We start from the raw sequence: 22,615 nt of genomic DNA, 5'->3' as shown, positions 1-22,615 counted from the left end.
TCTCCAAAAGCTCTCTACAGCATGCGATTCTCACTTTTTTCTGAGGCGCTGTGAGCATTCGTGGCACCCACCTTGCACTGACCTTTAAAAGGTTAAGATGGTCATGAAGGATGGTGTGAATGGTACCAGTCGAAAGCTTGGTGATCTCTGCCATCATTTTCACCTTTATTCGGGCATCCTCGAGAACAAGTTTTTCGACTTCTTTGATGCTTTCTCCCGTACAAGCACTAGCCGGGGCCCCGGAGCGGGGGTCGTTTTCAATGCTTTCTCTGCCTCTCTTGAACTCACTTGACCACTTTTGCACAGTTGATTATGAAGGTGCGGAACCCTGGTAAACTGCCAACATTTCTTCATGAATAGTTTTTTGACTTTTTCCTTGCTTAGTGAGAAATTTAATTACAGCGCGATGCTCAATTTTCACCATCATCGTCTCAGTTGCCATTATGATTCTGTTTAAATAGAGACTTAACGGTAAATAATAATCACATTTATATGAAATTTTACATGAATGCACTAAAATAATAGTATTACTTGATAAATAAGTCAATTTATATATATAACCACAGCTTCACCCCGATACCGAGGATATATTGAACGCCCCTCGTATATCTTTTTTTCGTCACTCGAATTTTTTTTTAAAGCAAAGAAATCTACCAAAATTACTTCTAAAATAGTTGAAAAATCTAATAGGTATGCCCCCAACGTATGATATACATATATATATATATATATATATATATGTACCTACTAACCTCCATTTGTGCATATGAATACCTACCTCTATCGAATTACTAAACAATATACATATATACTTACATATGTATGTAGATTTGCAATGCATACTTTGTAGTAAAGTTTAATTCGTCCATTATCCCAATAATGTTTTGACAAAAAAAACTCACAAATTATTATAATGCCAAATTACATTGAGAACAAAATTAAAAAAAAAAATAACATTTTTTGCAGTGAACGTGATCTGGCCTTGAATGCCACACTTCACAGGCATACCTAAACAGTTTGTTGTTGTTGTTGTCCATTCCAAATAAAAAGAACAAAAATATTCCGTTATCTTCCTCGAACATAACAAGTTGAAAGTAAATTTCCCATAAAATCCAAATCTGTAAAATTGGGTGTTGTTTTTGATAGACCCATAAAATGTTTAAATAACTCGCCGTATTATACCAGCGACTTATGAGCAATAAGTGTCGCCATCTAGAGCAAGATATGCCCGGTGTCCATTCTAATTGTAATTATTCAATGATTTAATTAAAGGAGGTCTATCGGACTCGATACAAATTGAAAACAACCCAAATAACGTCAAACATTAATTTAACGATTACTTGCAATCAACTCCTACATGTCAATTTTTATCCATTTCAGAAACTTATTAAAAAATGTGAACTAGAAAGGCTATGGATATTAGTTATAAATCAGGAAAAAAAAATACACGAAGTTGATTTTTCGATAGAAAAGCTAATATCTCAAAAAAATGAATATGAGAACAGGCTGCAAAATAAAGAATCATTTGAAACAGAAAGTAAAAATGCCTTAAGGTGAGTTTTTAACTTTTTAATACATTTTTGTTTTTAATTTATATTTTAATTTCAGTGAGATTGAAACTAATTTGCAAGAGAAAAGAAGAATATATGCTGAAGAAAACCTTAAATACTTATCCTTAAAAAATAAAATGGTAGAAAATAATGATCGCTTCAATGAATTAAATGCAGGTGTTGAAAGTTTAAATAAGAAAAACTTTTTTGTTAAAACACAAATTGACAAATTAAATGAATATATTGCCCAAAAAGCCTCAGAGTAAGTTTTTTTTCTTATCATTTTTGAGTAGAATATGAGAACTTTTGATTTCAGTAATCGTGTGAGTGTACAAGGTCTTCGAACGTCGAATGAAAAAGAACTTAGTGGACTACAGCAACAGAGAAAAGATGTTACAGCTATTCTTGAAGGAACTAAACGTGATGTTGAACTATTATCCGAAAACAAGGGACGGATTGACCAGAAAATTGAAGATCTAAAAAAGAATCAATATCGTCTACAAGAAGAAGCGCGTAGGTTAAAAATTTGGTTATTTATGAATTTATAAGTACGTTGTTTAAAATTAAGTTTTCTTTATAAGTAAATTAATATAATTAAGAATGGGGTGTATACGCCGGTTTGAAAATATTACCAAATTTGAAACTAAAGTCTACTAAGATTTATGATATTTTGCGACTTTTCTAAAACTTAATTCGAAAATAAGAATCATAATACGTATTAAAAATACTTTCAAAACATTTTTTTCAAAAATGTATACACCATTTGATTTCTCAAAACACCTTAATTCTTCAAAATTAAATTAATTTTGAATATATACAATTTTTAAATCTTAGTTTAAAAATATTTTTGGTATACAGTTATTTAGAGTTATTTAAGTTTTGTTTTAGGTTTTTATTTTAATATTGTTGAAAATATGATGACATATTTTCAAGATATTGAATCTCGAAAAAAAATAATATTTATTTCTAAAAATCAAACATAAAAACTATAAAATGTTTGATCATCAAATATTTATTTCTAAAAATCAAACATAAAAACTATAAAATGTTTGATCATCAAATAGTATTGAGAGCTTGTGCAGAGAAAAAATATTTAAATCGATTGATTATTTTTTAAGAAAACTTAACAATAGAATGAGGGTTTTATGCGGGGTACCCTTGCGGAGCAATACAAAAATATTTGTTTATATTGAAAAAATCCAATTCAAGAAAAAAAAAATAGCGAAAATATCGAATAAAAAATCTATCGGTTTGCTTTTGGGAAAATTCGAATTATCAATTTAGAACAAAGCATGACTGCAATCGGCTTCAAATTTTGAATTTCCAAATTTGAAGTCAATCAACCCAATACTTTGTACGGTCTGGTCTTGGACAGCAGACAGAAGGACGGAATCGGGGGAACCACTATTTTTGACTTCTCTACCGTGCTGTCATGTTTGACTAAAATCTCGAGTACGAAATTTCTTACAAAAAAAAATGTAATCATATAAACTACTTAGTAGTTCCCTACGTTTAAGTAAAGACTTTGTATTCGTTTCTAAGTTTTTATATTTTAATTATGTTCAATCATTGAAAATCTAATCCAATTCTGTTTTGAAATGTATTACCTTAAATCACAAAAGTGTAGGTTTTCCTGCTAAAATGCGCTTTAATCAGAGCTTTTCCTGTGAACCTAATGTAATGTAATGACATGCCTCTAGATGACAAGAAACCTAGTCAACTTTATTATGAGATGGTTCAGGCTGCAAAAGGAATTCTCAGTGAAGATGTTCTCATTGATTTGTGGGATTCACGTTTACCTCCATCTGTACAACCGTAGCTATTATGGTAAAAGGTTCTGCCTGTGAAAAAACGAAAATCGCTGATACCGTTTTGGAGAGTTTTGAATTACGCCAACTAAACGCTGTAGCTTGTCAAAATCCCACAACAGTGAAGAGCGACCATCAGAGCCAGCCAGATACTTCTTCTTCACCTGATTTAGCTCACCTTATCTCAGAATTTTCGAGATTACTAGCCAATCGAAACCAATAACGTCCGTCTCGACAACCACGCAACCGAACACCATCAAATCAAGTCAGGCCTGGAACATCCAGCCTGCGCAGACGGGATGATTGTTTTTTTCATCGTACATTTGGAAATAAAGCCTTAATTTGTCGCCCACCATGCAGATTTCGCCAATTTTCAACACATTCATGTCAGCAGTGACTAGATTTTTCGAAAGCAACAAAATCTTCAGCCTTAATCAACCAATTTTGCATACATGAACAAACAACCAATAAGCCTTTCCTTGTCGACACTGGTGCTGAAGTCTCCTGTTTACCACCATCGCCATCATTCAAAAATCTCCGTCCAACTTCACAAAGAGATCGCGTCTCGAACGAACGCAGTTTCAAAATCGCTCTCAGCAATCCCTAGCCATGTGCCATCACAACTCATCAAACGAAACGCGCCTTTTTCTAACATTATTTTGAAGTTTCCCAACATCACGAGGCTAGCACCATCTGGAGCTAAAACAAACTCCCGTCCCGCCTGATAAAATTAATGCTGCCAAAAAAGAATTTGAATTGCTCATGCGCGCTCGAATATGCCGTCCTTCTAAATCAAATTGGTCAAGCCCGCTCCATATGGTAAAAAAACCAGACGGTTCAAGGCGGCCTTGTGGAGATTATAGGGGTCATAATGCAGTAACTATTCCAGATCGATATCCACTCCCCTATCTTCACGACTTTACCAACATAATGCGAGCTAAGAATGTTTTTTCTAAATTTGATTACCAAGTACCTATCAACCCCGACGACGTTCCCAACACCGCTATCATCACCCCATTTTGTTTGTATGAATTTACACACATGATGTTTGGGCTACGCAACGCAGCTCAAACGCTTCAACGCTTGGTTCATGAAGTTCTACGAGGACTTGAATACTTATTTGTTTACGTGGATGATATCTGTGTCGCTTCAACTAACCTCGAAGATCACCACCAACACCTGTTTGAAGTTTTCTCTCTCGAACCACAATTTGGCCATAAATATTGCAAAATGTGTTTTTGGACAGGCAGAGTTGGAGTTTCTTCGCCATCTTATCACCCAACATGGAATAACTCCGCTTCCATCTCGAATTGAAGCAATTCAATAGATCAAGCGCCCAGAGAACGTTAAACAGCTCAAGAGTTTTTCGCAACTATTAATTTTTACCGAAAACTCATACCCCACGCTACTAGTACTTAAATCTCTTTGTTGGCAATGACTCCTGGTAATAAAAAGAACCACAAAACTCCTCTGATTTGGACCGATTCAACTATTAGAGCTTTTGATGATTGTCGCCATCTTCTAGCTCAAGCAGTATATCAACATATTGGTAACGTAGCCGAACCACTTGTTTTTTTTCTAAATAGTTTTCTTCTACTCAGCAACAATACTCTACATACGACCGAGAGCTTACTACAATGTATTTAGCGATATAACATTTTCGAGACATGCTGGAAGGTCGAACATTTCACATCCTAACAGATCATAAGCCACTTATTTTTGCTTTCCGTCAACGCCCTGAAAAATCTTCTGCTCGACAAACAAATTATTTGTCATTTATTAGCGAATTTACCACTGACATCCGGCATATAAATGGTGAAGATAATCATCAGATTTACTATCCCGGATTGAATCTGTGGGTGTCAAAGTCGACCTCTACACACAACTAGCAAAATCACAAGAAACTGATGATGAACTTCAGCATTTGCTCAAAGACCATTCCTCGCATTCCCTTAATCTGACATCGTTCTCCTTTCCGAACATAGTAAAACCAATATATTGCGACATCTCATATAATCGAATACGTCCTTTTATTACAAAAGACCTACGCAAGTCGTTTTTTGATGCTACTCACAATCTTTCGCACCCAGGACGTCGTGCATCAGCGCACCTTATGGCTGAACGGTTCGTTTGGCCGAATATCCGTCACCAATGCTTGAACTTTGCCAAAACTTGCATATCTTGCTAACGCACCAAAGTTCATCGCCATTCAAAATTTGAACTTCAACACTACCCAATGAAAGATTAACGCTTTGCCAACATAAACGTCAATATTGTAGGACCTTTTCCACCTTCAAATGGCTATCGGTATCTCCTCACTGTAATCGACCGATTTATAAGATGGCCAGAAGCGTTTCCAATGGTCGGCATGACCGCCCATAACTGTGCAAATGCCTTAATCACTGGTTGGATCGCTCGTTTCGGAACTTTTCATCTGTTTTTTCCGAATTGGAACGAACCACACAATGACGACCTCCTACCACCCACAATCAAATGGTAGAGCGATTTCACCGAACTTTAAAGGCGGCCATAAACTGGCGATTCTAAGCGTCTCCCTCTCATCCTTTTGGGCCTTCGATCAACCATTAAAGAAGACTTGGAGCAACGCCAGCAGAGATGGTATAGTGGGCAGTACTTCGTCTTCCAAGGGACTTACCTGCACCTGCTCGCGACAATCGATCTCAAACTTATTTTATAAAAGATCTTCGAAAATTATGCAAAATTGCAGATCTCAACCAACAGCATAGCACTCTCAGCAGCGTTCATTCGTGCATAAAGATTTTCAAACATCAACACACGCATTTATCCGAAATAATTCAGTGAAAGCTTCAATAATACCACCATACAAGGGACCATTCAAAATAATTGATCGATATGACAAATATTTCACTATGGATATCCGAGGACGCATCTTAAAAATTTCAATTGACAGATTAAAGCCAGCATATTTAGAAGCAGATTAAAAAGACGATGTACGAGTCGTTCCAGATGGACACCAACCGCCACAGCTAACAGCACCTCAGTATTCCCGCACTCGTTCGGGACATCATGTACGCCCTCCACAGCGTTAAGTGCGGAAAACTTCTGGGGGCCTATATTTGGGCAAATTCTATTTTTATTTTTATTGATTATTAAAATAATTTTAGAATTACTTTAATTAACCTGTGTTGTATGGATTCATAGTTTGCTGTCAGAGCGAAATTTTGGCCAGGGACCGTTTTATGGCTTCAATAACCTTTTCAGTTATTTTTAGTTGTCGATACGTTTTCCATGAAGTTCAGGTCAGGAGAATGTGGGGGCCATGGTAATAGGTTCACATTTTGCCGCTGAATCCCGACTTTTGTTGTCCGTGCGTTATGTATTAGTGCATTATCTTGTTGGAAAGTCCATCGCTGTGCACAAAATAACTTACAAAACTGCTGAAAAGCTCGTTCCAGAAAAGATTTTTAAGTGATTTTCGTCATTTTAGAGCTTTCAAAATCCAGCTCTACTGCCCAGTAATAAGTGATTGCTCCCCATACCATTACACCGTCTCCTTTGCTGTGCCTTTTTTAGGATAGATATCTTAGTTTTTTTCATGCCTCTCTGGGTCTTTGTATAAAACATTTGAACTTCTACTTTTGTTGGCTATAGATAGATAGATAGATAATTGATTTAATTTAAGATTAATTTGCAATTATTACAAAAATGTTTTATCACAAAAATCATAATGGCATGGCATTTGCTTAAATAAATTAAATTTCTGTAATTAACAAAAACAATTAAAAGAACAAAATAAAATAAAAAGGCCAATTTAAAAACTCAAACGTGAATCGTCCCGCAACACTGGCCTATATTAATATAACTTTTTTTCTTCTATTTAAGTCACTATTACTTAATTTTTACCACAAATAAAAACTCTAAACAAAGAATAGAAGATGAATATGAGGAACAATTTTGACAGTTGAGTCGGTGCGGTATGATGTTCAGGTTTAGTAGTTCGATTCTTAACCAAAGACCCAAAACCCGTTTTTTTACATTGTTGTATTTGTAATTTTGACAAAAAAAGAAAAGAAAACGATGCGTTGGGCTAGCGTCCCTGCAAAGCAAAAACAAAATGGATGTTTTTTTTTTAGATTTTTCTTTTTACTTTTTTCGATGGAAAAGTCAGTTTTAAGCTTTTCAACATCAGTTTTAATTCACTAATTTACAGTACTCCTACTCTCGCCTCCCCGCGGTGAACCCCAGTGAAAAGTTGTTGGGGGGAGGGAGGGAGAGGTGTTTCCACTAAGGCACCTCTTCTTATCCAGACGGCAGCGGACGAATTCTCGAGATGGAATCAACGGTGGACAGTTCGTTTCTTTTTCGACATATTCGGAGCCCAGGCCTGTAGGGAGCGGTTTATCCGGCTCCCCTTCCTTAGAGTTATACTAATGATCTGGCCCTCCAGGTTGGTGGTTGTGCTGTCGGGGTGACTTCCTTGCCACATAAAAAATACCTTTAGTTGCGAAGCACCAACAAGCCTCGGATACGGACGGATTCACTGTCACTGAACTTCGGATCTGTACGTGGAATGATAGGTCCCTTAACAGACCACGTGCAGCCGAACAATTAGCGGAAGCCCTAAACTGATGCAAGGCAAATATTACTGCCATCCAAGAAGTGCGATGAGATGGACCGGGCAAACGCAAACTGCGGCGACTGCTACCGAGAACAAAGACAGCGTCTATTCGGGTGTGGATTTATTGTTGGAACTAGACTCAGGCAAAAAGTCTTGAGTTTCAACAATGTGAGCGAGCGTATCAAGACAATCCGCATCATACAACATAAGCCTAATATGTGCGCATGCCCCAACAGAGGAGAAACATGAAGACACCAAAGACATATATATTCTTCGAGCTCTTGGACAAGACATATGAGCAGTGCCCCGGCTATGACATTAAAATTGTCTTAGGAGATTTTAATGCCAAGCTAAGAAGAGAAAACATATTTGGTGGCATAATCGGGAGATACAGCCTGCACGACACCACCTCCGACAACGGATTCAGGCTGATCTATTTCGCTGCTGGGCGAGACGTTCTGGAAGCTAGTACGCAGTTCACCCATCTCAATATCAACAAGGGAACATGGAAATCTGATCAATCAACCGTCAACCAGATTGACCACATTGCGATCGAAGCGTGACACTTCTCCAGTATACAGGATATCCGAACATTCCGAGGGGCCAACATTGACTCGGACCACTATCTCGTTGTACCCTAGGTACGGCTACGGATATCCCGATCCAAGCCAAAACAAGGAAGTACTGTGAGAAGTTTTGACGTTAGATGGCTACAATCGCAAGAGATTGCCATGTCCTTTTCCGATCGAGTCTCTAATAACCTCTTTAGGAGTCCTATGCTGCCTGCATTAAGCATTGAAAACCAGTGGCAACTTTGCCTTGCAGCCATCAGAGATGCCGCCTCTGAAGTGCTAGATTTCACACGGCCACCACAGCAAAACCCCTGGTTGACGACGAATGCCGGCAAGCGCACGCAGCGAAACAACAGGCATATGGCGCTGCCCAGAAGGACCAGAGCTGCTCGAGCAGAAAAGAGAGAACCACCGGCTTCTTAGATGGAAAAGAGCATGCGAGATAGAGGGATGTCACAACAGGAATGAGGTTCGTTCATTTTACCAAAAGGTAAAAAAACCTCCCAAGGGTACCAGCCACGAACCTAAGCCTGTAAGGACGATCAGGGAAAATCGTAGTGGAACCGCAGTCTATGTTGAAAATATGGAAAGACCACTTCTCCAAATTATAAAACGGCGATGACGAACCGAATACCGCTGTAAGGGAGATAGAACCACTCAACCTAGGCGACGTAGATCAACAATTCCGCCTACCAAACCTTGACGAAGTGAAGATAGCTATATCTAAATTTAAGTCAAACAAAGCTGCTAGAGGTGAAGGCATCGCTGCCGAACTATTCCAAGCAGCAGGCGATGACTTGGTAGAGAGCATTCACCAATTCATCTGCAAAATAGGGTCCTAAGAAAGCATGCCCGATGAGTGGAATCTCAACATAGAGTGCCCGATACATAAGAAAGGAGACTTCTAAACATTGTATATAAGATCTTCCCTGCCGTATTATGTGAACGTCTGAAGCCGTTCGTCAACAACCTGATGGGTTCTTATCGGTGTGGCTTCAGACCAGGAAAGTCCACTATCGGCCAAATTTTCACACTACAGCAGTTCTTGGAAAAAACCCAGGAGCTTGAAATCGATACCCACCATCTATTTATCAATTTTAAAGCTGCGTATGACAGCATCTATAGGAAAGAGTGCTACAGAGCGGTGTTGAGCATTGCAACGGAAGCGAAGAAGATGGGTTTAGTGGTAAATGAGGGCGAGACCAAGTATATGCTGTCATCATAAAAGGACATTGAACAACGACTTCTTGAACAAAATGTCACCATGGACAGCTATAACTTTGAGATAAGGACTTTGTCTACCTAGGCACCGCTATTAACACAGACAACGACACCAGCGCTGAAATCAAACGAAGAATGGTTCGAGAAAAAAATTCTTCGGGTGATTTTTGATCCCGTACGCATAGATGGAGAATGAAGGAGAAGATATAACGACAAACTGTACGGGTTGTACAGCGACACTGACCTAGTTAACAGAATTAAAGTCCAATTGATGTGTCATGTAGAGCGAATGGACATCAACGCTCCAGCCCGGAAGGTCTTCGAATCGAATCCCGAGGGACGGCGCAGTAGAAGTAGCCCGCGACTCAGGTGGCGCACTCAGGTGGGTGAAGACCTCAACCAACTTGGCGTGCGAAACTGGAGGCTAGGGACCGAACTGGCTGGAGACAGCTAGCTAGGGACCGAGCTGGCTGGAGACGCATGTCTCTTACTTACCTTAAGTAAGTAATTTACATTAATCACTATGAAATTTAAATCTTTAAATTTCATAATTAACCTCGGATTATTGTATCAAAGATGCGTTCGAAGAACCATCAAGTTAGAAGCGAGCGCAATTTATTGAATTCTAATAATTTTTCTAAATGAACGGCCCAAATATTTTTTTTTGCAAGTAATTCAAATCTGTATCTTTTTAATTAATCCAAGTATATTTATAGTTTGTTTTTAATGCTTTACGAATCTTCCAATTTAAGACCATGTCAGCACTTCAGATTCTGTTTGTTAGGATTTTTTCGTTTTTGAACGAATGCTATGAAACATTCAAAATGAAGCATTAAGATAGACCTGAGGACTATAATGAAGCATTTTGATGGGCCTGAATGTGAGAATGTGAACATTTAGTCCTCAGTAGTTTGGAGGCAAACCGAAATGTCAGTCTGAGATTCCCATTGTAGCAATGACGTTTATATTATTTGCATCATGGAAGTGTTATGTAGGATTATGGTTCAGCCTTTTGTAATCTGTTCTGAACAACGACTCAACTGCTTCGGCTGCATAATCTGCTCTACACTACTCATCTACCGCTGCTATAACCTTGTACATAAGAGCTTTACTTTGCGATACATCTTCCGCATTTAAATTAAAATTTAAATTGTACTCACTGTACAAGTGATTTTGATCTTCTACAGCTTTTATTACAAGTCGGTATTCGACCATAAACGTGCAGGAGATATTCCGCTTGCATCTTTAGGTTCTTTATAAATAGAGGTGTTAGGCAGGGGGGCCATATTTTCAAAGCTAATTCAATGTTAAGAAATTCCCTTGATTTAAAAGATCCTTATACTGCTAATCCCTTTATTGTAGCATTTTTAGGCCATATGCTTGTGTTGAATGGAACCGTTCGGGCTTTGCTTTGAGAGAATTAGAAAATGTTGTTTACACAATTCATCATTCGTTTCAATCAAAATGTGTTTTACTAGGGATGCGAAGTGTAATACCTGTTCGTGGCATTCCTTGCAGTTTTGTAAACTACAGACAATAACTTGTTCTTTTTTCTTTATATGCACGTCGAGAGCTTTAAGACGAAGGCCATTACTATTTGAGGTTGCACATAGAACGTCTTATGGATACCGAGAGTCTTTAAATCTTTGTTGGAGATTTTGTAATTAAGCTTAATACAACATAGATATAAGTTTAAACGGAAACATTTTTAAAAATTTTGTTCTTGGCTTATTTTACCCACAAATTTATTTATAGGACTTACAATTTTTAAAAATGTTTCCTGGTCTTACCAGATAACGGAAAGGTTTAGTAAATTTTGTTGCTTTGTAAAATGTTTTTCAAATTCCGTTTAATATTTTAATAGAATCTATGCAAACAACCTCAAGAAGAAAAATTTTGATGGTACTATTTCATAAAATTATTTTAGATATTTTGCTATGAATTTTGATAAATTTATCTTAATAAATACAAAGTAACACTTACCAAACTGTTGAGTCAGAGAATATAAAAAAATAAAGAAATGATGCGAGCTGTGTTTAAATCTTTTATAAAAGATGTAATAAATTCCTTACATTTTAATTACGTTCTTATTTCATTTCAGGAAACATTCAATCTCAAATAAACAACATAAATGCAAATTCTAAAGATGCTCTTTCGATCTATGGAGAGCATGTCAGTCGCATTGTACTTACTATTAATAAGCTTTATCAGGAGAAGCAATTTAGTGAGATGCCACGTGGCCCCCTAGGCCGATATATTGAAGTTGTTGATGAAAGATTTCGAAATGCGGTCGAAAATCAATTAGGTGGTTTGATAAATAGTTTTGTTGTGAGTAACAACAGAGATTATAAAATATTGGAAAATGTTCTAAAAAAACATCAAAATTTCAATCCAACTATCATTACTACCAAGTTCATGAACAAAGTTTGTGCCTTTTTTAAAAATGTGTTGTACTACCCTTAACATCTATTTAAATTTATTTCTTTAGGTTTATGATGTATCAAAAGGCATAGTTAGTCCTCCTCATGGGACTAAGCTACTTATGGACCAAATACGTTGTTGTGATACTGTGGTCCTTAACTGTCTTATCGATCGCGTTTCAATTGAAAGTATTCTTCTTACCGAAAGTAAAGAAGTTGCAGAAAAATTTACATCCACCATTAAAAGTGTTCCAAAAAATCTAAGAAAAATTATACTGATTAAACCAGGCCTTGAATACTGTCCAGAGCCTTCGTATCGAATTTATTCACTTAAAATTCAGCCCGCTCGGTTTATACAAGTTGACATTCGTGAAAGATTATAGTAATATTAATGTTATTAAATTTTTGTTGACAAAATCTAACAATTTCTTTTCTTAAGTCAATTGGAGCTGGAAATGAAATCATGTAGAGAAGAAACTAATCTATGTGAGTCGATGTTGCGAGAGTTAAATTCACAGTTACATTTAGCAGCACAAAATATTAAAACAAATAGAAATTTGGTTGAAAAGCTCGAGTATACAGAAAGGGGCTTGTGTGAGCGAATACACGAGTTAGAATGTTTTCAATATCCAGCTTGCAATGAAATGGATCTTTTGGTTTGATTTTAATTAAATATGTTCTAAATAGTTTGTTTAACAAATTGCTTGATACACTTTTTATCAGACAAATGAATTACAAGAGTGCAAAACAAAGGTCTCCCAAACTGAAAAAAAACTTGAAGAGAAAATCAAAGAAGCATCTGAAACGAAAATTGAACTAAGAGGAATCAAAGAAGAGCTTAAAGAGAAAAAAGTTTCCTTAAATGCGATCGAAACTGAAATTAATCAAATAAAAGTGAGTTATGGTTTCAAAATGTCTGATTTTCATGAAACTTTGTTTTATTTTTAGAGCAAATCAGATGACATACGTGTTAATTTATCGAAGTTTATGCATAATGTGCGAGCCATGGAAACTGAACTTAAAGAAACGGATTCATCTGTTCAAGAACTCGAGGTATAATATTTTTGTTAAATTTTTAAGAGTAAAAGCCATTGTTTTTTTTTCAATAAAGGGACAAAGAAAATTAATGGTTCAAACTCTTGTTGAGTTATGTTCTGACGCGGAAAAATGTGGTTCACGTATTGATTCCCAGCGGCCAGAAAAAGATATAAACGAAATAATTCGAAAACTCAAGAATGAAATCAAACATAAAAGCCAAAGCAAAGAAAGTCCAAAAGAATTGCACACATTAATAGAAGGTAAATCACAAACATTGTCTAAAAATGAGGAGCTCTATTTATCTGTAAAAGAAACTCTGGAAATGGTAAGAGATGAGTTTTTATATCACTTTAAACAAATGAAATGCTACAAATTTAGACTAACTGATAAATATACAAAATTACCTTAATTAAATTACAATATTGAACCATCCATTCAACTTTCATATATTGTTACTGGAATAATCACTTTCTTTGCTCATTGTACAATTTAACATAAACAATAGATTTTCCTATACTGACGCCTACCAATTAAATTTTATCGGTAAAATCTAAGTTTTGTTACATTTATGTTCTTGTTTACAGAAATATTATAAATAATTATCTTTTTAATATGTATTTAAATCTTTGGTTTCAGTTGAATGACTCTCGCATTAAAAGATTTCGATTTATAAAACATTTAAAACGCCATATGGCAATGAAGGTGATATTTACTTTTCAGGTAAGATATTGATTGATCTATTAAATATTGATTGATCTATTAAATTTTTTTAAACTTTATTTCTGTTAAATGACTGCCGCTTTTGGCAAGGGGAATGGTGTACATTTTTCATGTTCACAATCTATCGAATTCCGGTTTACGTTTAGGCTAGTCGAAATAGCCCATACATTTTGAGAAATTCAGATATAAGATTATTGGATTTATTATGACAAATCATTATCCTCGTACAGTTACTAAAACACAAAAAATCAGCTGTGCTTACCTCCATTTCTCTTTCCGAATGGATGGAAAACCGTGTTTATTCAGGCTGTCCCTAAGTAGTGCGAGTTCTTTTGCTCATCAAACTATTTAATTGGACTAATGTACCTTTCGACAGATATTTATTTTTAGCTTAAACAAATCTAAACTAAATTTTCGTTCTTGAAAATTAAATTTAACTTGGTTTTATTAACTTATATAAAATTGCAATTTACTTATAAGCTCCCTCCAACTCTTGCCTAGTGACGCTGATTCCGCCTCGACTCTTCTGCGCCATGTGCTTCTCGGTCGTCCAGCTCTACTTCCTTCTTGTGTTTGCGAATTCCACTGCATTGCTTGGCCTGCAATGCAGTCGTTATAGATTCTATACGGTCCTGACCTGTCTTTCTGTGAAGGACCTCATTTCAAATACGGTTTGAAAAGAAAATCCTTAGGATATTACGACATTTATTACGAAGGTTTGCAGCTTTCTTGTTATGGCTGAAGTAACCTTCCAAGTGAAACAGTCGAAGCTTTGTTCCTAAGCTAATAGAGTTATTCCTTCAAATTGTTGACAGCAACCGAACGCCGCTTTTGCTTTGCCGATGCAGCAGATGACGTCTTGTTCGGTTCCGCCTTCGATGGAAACGATGCTTCAAAGGTATTGAAAGATCTCCACTTTTTCCACCAGTTGCGAGAAAATATTCAGGTTCCGAGGCTGATCATTTTTGTTTTACCGGAATTAATTTTCATCGCCTAAACTTCTGCTTCTCTCTCCACACTTGTTGTCAATTGACGGAGATCAATGATCCTATGAGAGAGTAAGCAAACATCGTCCTCTTAATCCAAGTGCTTTAAATAACAGATGAGATGCGACCCACACTGATAACTTCCTATCCTGTCAGTCGATATCTTGCTTAAAACTTTAACAAAATATTCATAAAAATAGTTTTTGTGAGATACATAATTTTAAGTCAATATCTTTCTTTGTTCTCCTAATCATTGAGTCCAAAACCATTTCTTATCAGGGGAGTCATTCCGTAATTTCCGAAACGATATCGGCAATAATTTGCTTCACGTAACTGTATCACTATCGTCTCGTTCAATCGTTTTGAGTATAAGTTCGTTGAGTATATTATACTATGACTGAAATGCCAAAATGAACTCAACGAAAGATATTTCTTGTTCAATTGCTTGACAATGTTATTAAACTTGGTGTTCCGCTATGAGAAATTTTGAAAATTTGCAAAAAATGTATTGTAAATAAACATGCCACCTATTTTGTGATGTTCATTGGTATTGTCACTTTTTGTATTTTCATTTGTTGCCGCCGAAGATCAAACTTTAATATCAAAATGTTTGTTCAATGTCTGATAATTTTGTAAATCAGCTGCAGTAATAAACCAAATTTTGTCCAAGGGAAGGAAGTGAAGACTTCATTTTATCCACAGGGAACATAACTTTTTTTTTTTTTTTATAATTAGCAAACACTAAAAGGGTTTTTTATACCTTTAATATGCCAAAGACACAGTGTGAGCATTAGGAAAAGAGGGAAGGGTTGGATAGGAGGTGTCGGTGTACATTGGTTTTAAATTTCTGAACATTGCAATGACAGGGAAAGATAGAGCGTGGCAAGGCGTTCCACATTCGCGTAGTACGGCTAAAAAAAGAATCTCTGTACTTCATAGTACGTCCGAAGTTGGGCTCAAGGGTAAACTGATGGGCATTCCTAGAAGCGCGGGTATTACGGTTAAATTGTTTAAGGGGAGGAATGCAACTGGCTATTTCACTAGAGCATAGTCCGTTAAAATAACGGTAAAAAAGGGTGAGGCAAGAAACTTTGCGTCGATGTTCGAGTGATGTAAACGAGTTTATGATATTAATGTCACCAATCATTTTAAAAGCTCTTTTTTGAATACTGTCCAAGAGGCTTAAATAAGTTACTGGAGCACCAGCCCAGAGATGAGAGTTATATTCAAGTTTCGGACGTATATAGGTTTTGTAGATTGTAGCCAGATCAGACGGAGAAAAAAATTTCTTGCAACGTCTCAAAAAACCTAGACATCTTGCGGCATTTTTGGCAACATCGCGTATGTGATCGCTCCACAATAGATGGTTGCTGATGCACATTCCGAGGATGTCAAGATTTTCTGTTTCGTTGATGCAAGTGCCACTCATAGATAGTGGCAAAGACGGTTTATCTCGCTTTAACGATGCAAGACAGCATTGCGTTTTCGAAGCATTAAATTCCACACGATTTTTTATTCCCCATTGTACAATGCTGTGTAAGTCGGAATTTAATGAGCTAATCATATTTTGCCGTTGCAGTTCCACATCCGAAGAGGAGGGTTGTGAGTCTGGAAACGAATATGAAAAGCTAAGAGTGCTATCGTCAGCGAAACAATGTATTGGATTAGAAGTAGCAGACAGGAGATCATTTATAAAAATGAGGAAGAGGGTCGGAGACAAAACGGAGCCCTGGGGCACACCAGCGTTTATTTTATGAGTTTCAGACTTGAATCCTTCCAAAACAACTTGTATTGAACGGTTCGAGAGAAAATTTCTAATCCAACGAAGAAGAGATTCGTCCATACCGAAAGCACGCATTTTCGATAAGAGAGCAAGATGCCAAACTTTATCAAATGCCTTTGAAATATCAAGTGCAATAATCTTACTTTCTCCAAAACGATGTAAAGATCTGTTCCACTGTTCGGTGAGATGAACCATGAGATCACCAGTGGACCTATTGCTACAAAAGCCGTATTGCCGGTCATTAAGAAGCTTCCGTTCCTCAAGATATTTCTTAAGCTGATAATTAATCAGCGTTTCCATGACCTTAGAAAGAAGGGACGTTAGTGCTATCGGTCGGTAATTTGTGGGAGAAGAAGATTCGCCTTTTTTTGGAATTGGCTGAACAAATGCAGTTTTCCAACTACTCGGAACGAGCCCAGAAGAATAGGATAGATGGAAAAGCTTACGCAGTGGTTTTGCCAGCGTGGAAGAACACCTCTTCAGAATAATAGCGGGGATACCATCTGGGCCAGCGGATTTATGAGTGTTGAGATCTTTAAGAACTCTCGCCACAGTTCGAGTACGAAAAAAGATTGGTCCCATAGAATCATTTACGCGTTCAAGAACTGGGGGAGTCATGACACTATCTGGTAAGGTGGAATTTTCGGCGAACTGCCTTGCAAATAAGTTGGCTTTATCAATAGAGCTAACTAAAGGAGTGTCATTGACAATTTTCGGCGAACTGCCTTGCAAATAAGTTGGCTTTATCAATAGAGCTAACTAAAGGAGTGTCATTGACAACAACCGAGGAAGAGGAAGAATTCCTCATGTTTTTTACAAATGACCAAAAATTCTTACTGCCTTTGGGACATTGCAGTATTTTTCGCCGTAATTTTTGGTCATGTAAAAATTTGGTCCTTCGAATATAGGCGTTGCAGGCCTTCCTGGCTTGCTTAAACTTTTTCCGGTTTTCCTCAGTTGGGTTGGCTTTAAAACACCGGAAGCTCACCTCTTTTTCCTTGACAACCTCTTTGCAGCTCGAATCGAACCATGATTTAACCTTGGGTTTAATACTTTAAACCCTATTCGGGATAAATGTTTCCATTCCCAAATGAATCATACTAGAAATCATATCTGCACTGGAGTCTACGTCGCTACCGAGGAAGCATAGCGACCAGTTAAAGATCCTGAAAAAATTATTGAGACCGTCCCAGTTGGCTTTCTCGTACTGCCAAACGGTTCTCTTTGGAGCTCTTTCTTTAACTGGATTTGTTTGACACGAGAAATTAGCAGATATAACACTATGGTCCGATGTTCCTAGAGGCGTCAATACACTGATTGTGTACTTATCAGGATCAGAAGTGAGAAACAAGTCAAGGGTATTTTCTGCTCGGCCGTTAACGTCTGATATTCGAGTAGGCTCATTGACAAGCTGAGTAAGATGGTTAAACTCAGCAAAAATCTCAGCACACATTCCTTCGGGCGTTGTCTGGCCCGAATGGCGAAGCCACGAAGAATTGTGAACATTGAAATCGCCCGTAATAACGATTTCAGTGTGAGGATACAGGGAGACAATTCTTTGTATGGAGTCAGACAGAGCATCAAATTCCTGAGAAGTTGAAACTCTGTCCAGGTTTGGGCTCCGATAAAGAAAACAATAGTGAATGATGTGCTTATTCACTGAAAGTTTTAACCACATGAAATTAAAAAGGGAGTTGGTACAATGACCGTATTGTGGTAAAAGTTGATATGCAACATCATTCCTAATATATATGGCGAGACCATGGTGAGAGAAGAATAATGGCACTAAGCAATACCCATGAATAAAAAATTCAGCAGGATCGGAATCTTCACCTACTTGGGTTTCACTCAATGCCAAAACAGCTGGTCTGTTAGAATTAACATGGATGTATACAGCCCACGAACATTACTATAGTCTACTCTAAAATAACCAGTCATTGCAATATAAAAAAAAAATCTTAAAATCAAAACAAACGAACTTCTAAGTATATTACTGTATAAGATTATTTAAAGATCTTTACAATACAACCTCACTACTAGTGTTATGCCTTTAGTAGTGACGTTGAATTGGTCCGGACCCTGACAATCAAAACAGTAATCTACAATCCATTTGTTATTGAATGAACCAACACATACACATCATTGAGCGAGCTTTCAAAAAGCTTAGCCCAATGCATGCACCTGCTGAGCCACTCAACTGTAGAGAAAAATGAAAGAAAGAGTGAAGGGAATGCACTTACTGTGTTCTGGTAGGTTTTTTTTTTATTATTTATTTCTTTTTCCCTTTGTGTTGCTTTTTTTTTTTTTTAGTATGAATGCTGTTGTTTTTCACTGTTTTTTTGTATCATTATTATTTTCTGTTGTTTTAGTTTAATTTGTTATATTTTTTTTATCACTATTTTTTTTTGTTTTGTTTTGGTATTTGGTTCTATTTCATATATAATAAATGAACATTACAAGACTGCGACGGGGACGCGGACGGGAGACAAGACAACAAATAATCGAAAAAAAATGCAGAACACGACGAGCACATGAACCTCCCCACTCGAGCTTTCACTGACTTGGCTTCAGAAATATTTTTTGTTTCCAAAACTAATTTGGATTAGTGCTTTGTGCAAGAGCGATACTAAAATCGTTGCCTGCCGAATATACCAATGTTATTCCGCCCAAAGTTTCAATAGTTACGAAAAATTTTAATATTGAATGTGTATACATTATGTATGTAGAACGACAACCGTCTGGTAAATTTATTGTTTATAACATCATTATACAGTCCTCTTTTGCAATTTCAAAACTACAATCGTTTTATTTACATATTTAACAACAAATAAGAGAGATTTTTCTTTAAAGTTGTTAGTTATTTTTTTCTAAGATTAGAAATATTTTTATTTCATCAACTGATCGAAGATCTGCTAATTACAAAGTTACTACAAAAACTAAAGCTAATAAGATTTATGCATGTTAACAAGAAATTTTAGTTAAATATTTCAATTAAATAATAATTAATCAATTACTTTTTTAAAGATTTTTTTTTTTCATTATAAACCATATTAAATAGATATATTAAACGCCATTAGGACCATAATTAGTTGTATTAAGGAGAGGATAAAATAATTCATTCATGTTGCGAAAAATTCGTGATGGAACATGGAATGGAGTTAATGAAAGCAATTCAAATGAGGTTATTCTGTTATCAATAATATCTTTATTGAAATAAACACTTTAAGCGTTTAAGCACCTTGATTTATAATCTAGTAAAGACCCAACCCAATTAAGTTTTAGAAGTGCATAAAAAGTGAATCTTACGATACAACAATATTCTACAGCTGGTAGAACTATAGACATAATCTTTTATCGTAAGACCGGCCCGACTCAACTCAAGGTGGCGGTGTCGCTCTTTTTAAACGACAAGGCATTAATTAATAAAGTTATATAGAACAATGAATTGCGAAAGCTCAACACGCTAAAAGTTTCCGTTGTATGCATCTCTCTCACTCAAGGGAAGGGGATGTATATAACTGCGGCTTATGCGGCTGAAGCTTCGCATGTTCTTTGCATCGAAGAAAACAATTTCATCTTGCCCGGTGATTTGAACACAAAACATGAAGATTGAGGAAATCAATATGTATAATAATCCCAAAGGTAACCATCTTTTTAATTTGATAAATCTTCACAGCGTTGAATATGGCTTCGAACTGCTGGCTACTTAAAAGCCATCGTATCCCAGAAGCGGCTCCTTTCCGGATCTTTAGCTATACGAAACCAGACTGACAATTACAGACAACGTGGGTTATTACCCTCGAAACTGCTTACAAACAGTCGAGCACGACAGTGATCATTGCGGACTGGCTACTGTAATGCAGATTTCGAACGAATACGTTGCAATTACACTCTTACAATTACAGTAAGATGCGCTGGCCTCGTTTCCCCAACGCCTTAGCGAGAGAACTTCGTTCGTTCAAACAAAAGAAATCTAACAAATGCCGAAATTGGCCAACATTTAAACAAATGGACGAAACAATAAAACGAACGATGTAACGGACAATACCAAAGTACAAAAAAAGGGACAAAATGAAAAGAAACGTGCCTATTGACTACAGAAACGCGACTATTGACTACAGAAACATGACTATTGACTACAGAAACGCGGCTATTGACACACTGCGTACGCACAAACTTATGCAGACGACTTACAGACCCACACGACTTGGAGGTCAGGACTCTGAGATCGTAAATAAAAAATATCAATCTGTTGATTAAGGAGAGTTATCAATTAACAAGTACTGGGATCGCAAGATCCGGTCAATTAATTCCAGTGACCCGAATATGTTTCCTAAAATACACAAAATATTCAGCTGGGATTAAAAACAAATTAATGCTAGCTGATATTTTCATTTAATTCAAAAATACGATAATATTATATTGATTGAAACTTTTTTACAAGAGGAAAGACAAAATGTAATTCTAATTTCGTTGCTGAATCTATTAAAACAAAGCGGGGTATATTAATTTCCTGCAAAGAAAACAATTCCGACAAATAGTTTAGCAGCGTAGAAGCCTGCAATCAATTTTTGTTTTCCAAAGTTCTTGGAGAAATATTTTTCCCAATAATGATACTGGCCCTATAATGTTATGATTTCTGATGCATTAGGGTATATATGCTGAAAGTTGTTTACTAATTTGACTAAGCATCTAGTCGATAAATAGGAAGCAGGAGCCGTTCCATACGTAACAGTGTTCAGCTAATATGTTCTTAACGTGCACATAGGATCTGACCTCCATAAAATAAGCTGATATGCTCTATCCTTGGGATGAATTAGTACTTGACGATACATTTTGCTTATATCGGCAGTGAATACGTATTTCTAAAGCCTACAATTAGCTATTATTAAAAATAAGTCTGATTAAACGATTGGGTCAACCATGAGGGTATCATTAGGTGAATACCCAGATGTCGTCTTTGCAGACGCATAGAAAACTGCCCGGAGCTTCGTTGATGAACTCTCAGGTTTAAAAACTCAATGATGTGGAAAGACTTATGTAGTTAGATTTTGGTATGCACTTCTCGGGAAGGGGAGTCATATAACCTCGACGTTCATATTCCTCCATGAAAGTTATATAGCTCTCTTTCAACTCTGAGTTCTTCCCAAGCTTCCTCTCCAATGAATAAAAACGCTTTTTTACCATTTCTATTTCTTTCTTCTCAATGTTTCATTTGGTACCCTTTTAAAGGGGAGTCGTACTATGTACTGACCATAAAGTGTTCTTTCCACGTGCTTATTAAATTGTTCCCACTTAAATTCTTCTTCACTGTACACTTTTGATTCACCTTTAAAATTTTCAATCTCCCAAGAAGATCAACTAATTTATCAAGAGAGCTCAGACTAGGTTTTGAGACTGAATGACAGACAGAATTGTGATTAGAATCTATACTGCTTCCTGCTAAAACCCAACCTAACCTTGTATTTCTTAATAATGGATGGTTGGTCAGATAGGAGAATGTTGCATGGCAAATCCCAAGTTTGAATGTGTCCATAGGTAAAGGTACCAGATTAGCGTTTTTAGCTAGAGCAGGGCATGTACAGAGAAGGTGAAGAACTGTTTCCTCCTCTTCCTCGTCCATGCAGCTTCTGCAAAAGTCATTTAAGAATACGCCTAACCGCGTGGCGTAGACAGTGTCCAGTTATAACACCTATTATCGAGCTTACATGCGATCTGCTTAGATATAGCAAGCACCTTGAACGCTTTAAATCTAGTGTTGGCCAGATGTTTTTCGTCACCTGTCACGTGGTGATGCTGTTCCACCTGGTGTTTGCCTTCTTCATAGCGCCTTTCATTAGCAACAATTTACAAGTAGCGATTGGTATGGCAGTGTGTTCCAAACGTGGTAGGATGAGCTGCACTGTAGCGTTCCTGG

At 36.7% G+C, this 22,615-nt stretch overlaps 1 protein-coding gene across 7 annotated transcripts in view; it reads left to right on the top strand.

Annotated features, from left to right (window-relative positions):
• LOC129945594 (structural maintenance of chromosomes protein 6) overlaps positions 1-22,615 on the top strand; it is an 81,011-nt gene that overhangs the window by 44,027 nt on the left and 14,369 nt on the right. For 4 of the 7 annotated variants that reach the window (XM_056055436.1, XM_056055426.1, XM_056055452.1 and 1 more), the window contains 10 exons: positions 1,381-1,553; positions 1,609-1,812; positions 1,867-2,063; positions 11,853-12,175; positions 12,240-12,553; positions 12,611-12,827; positions 12,895-13,065; positions 13,120-13,224; positions 13,283-13,534; positions 13,846-13,929. In XM_056055436.1, coding sequence (XP_055911411.1) covers positions 1,381-1,553; positions 1,609-1,812; positions 1,867-2,063; positions 11,853-12,175; positions 12,240-12,553; positions 12,611-12,827; positions 12,895-13,065; positions 13,120-13,224; positions 13,283-13,534; positions 13,846-13,929 — 2,040 coding nt within the window. Of the gene's footprint in view, positions 1-1,380; positions 1,554-1,608; positions 1,813-1,866; positions 2,064-11,852; positions 12,176-12,239; positions 12,554-12,610; positions 12,828-12,894; positions 13,066-13,119; positions 13,231-13,282; positions 13,535-13,845; positions 13,930-22,615 lie in introns of those variants that run through there. The other 3 variants (XR_008781506.1, XM_056055444.1, XM_056055471.1) reach the window with 3 other exon arrangements.

Source organism: Eupeodes corollae, chromosome 1 (assembly GCF_945859685.1).
Source record: "Eupeodes corollae chromosome 1, idEupCoro1.1, whole genome shotgun sequence".
NCBI lineage: Eukaryota > Metazoa > Arthropoda > Insecta > Diptera > Syrphidae > Eupeodes > Eupeodes corollae.
This window is presented reverse-complemented; position numbering and strand designations above follow the sequence as displayed.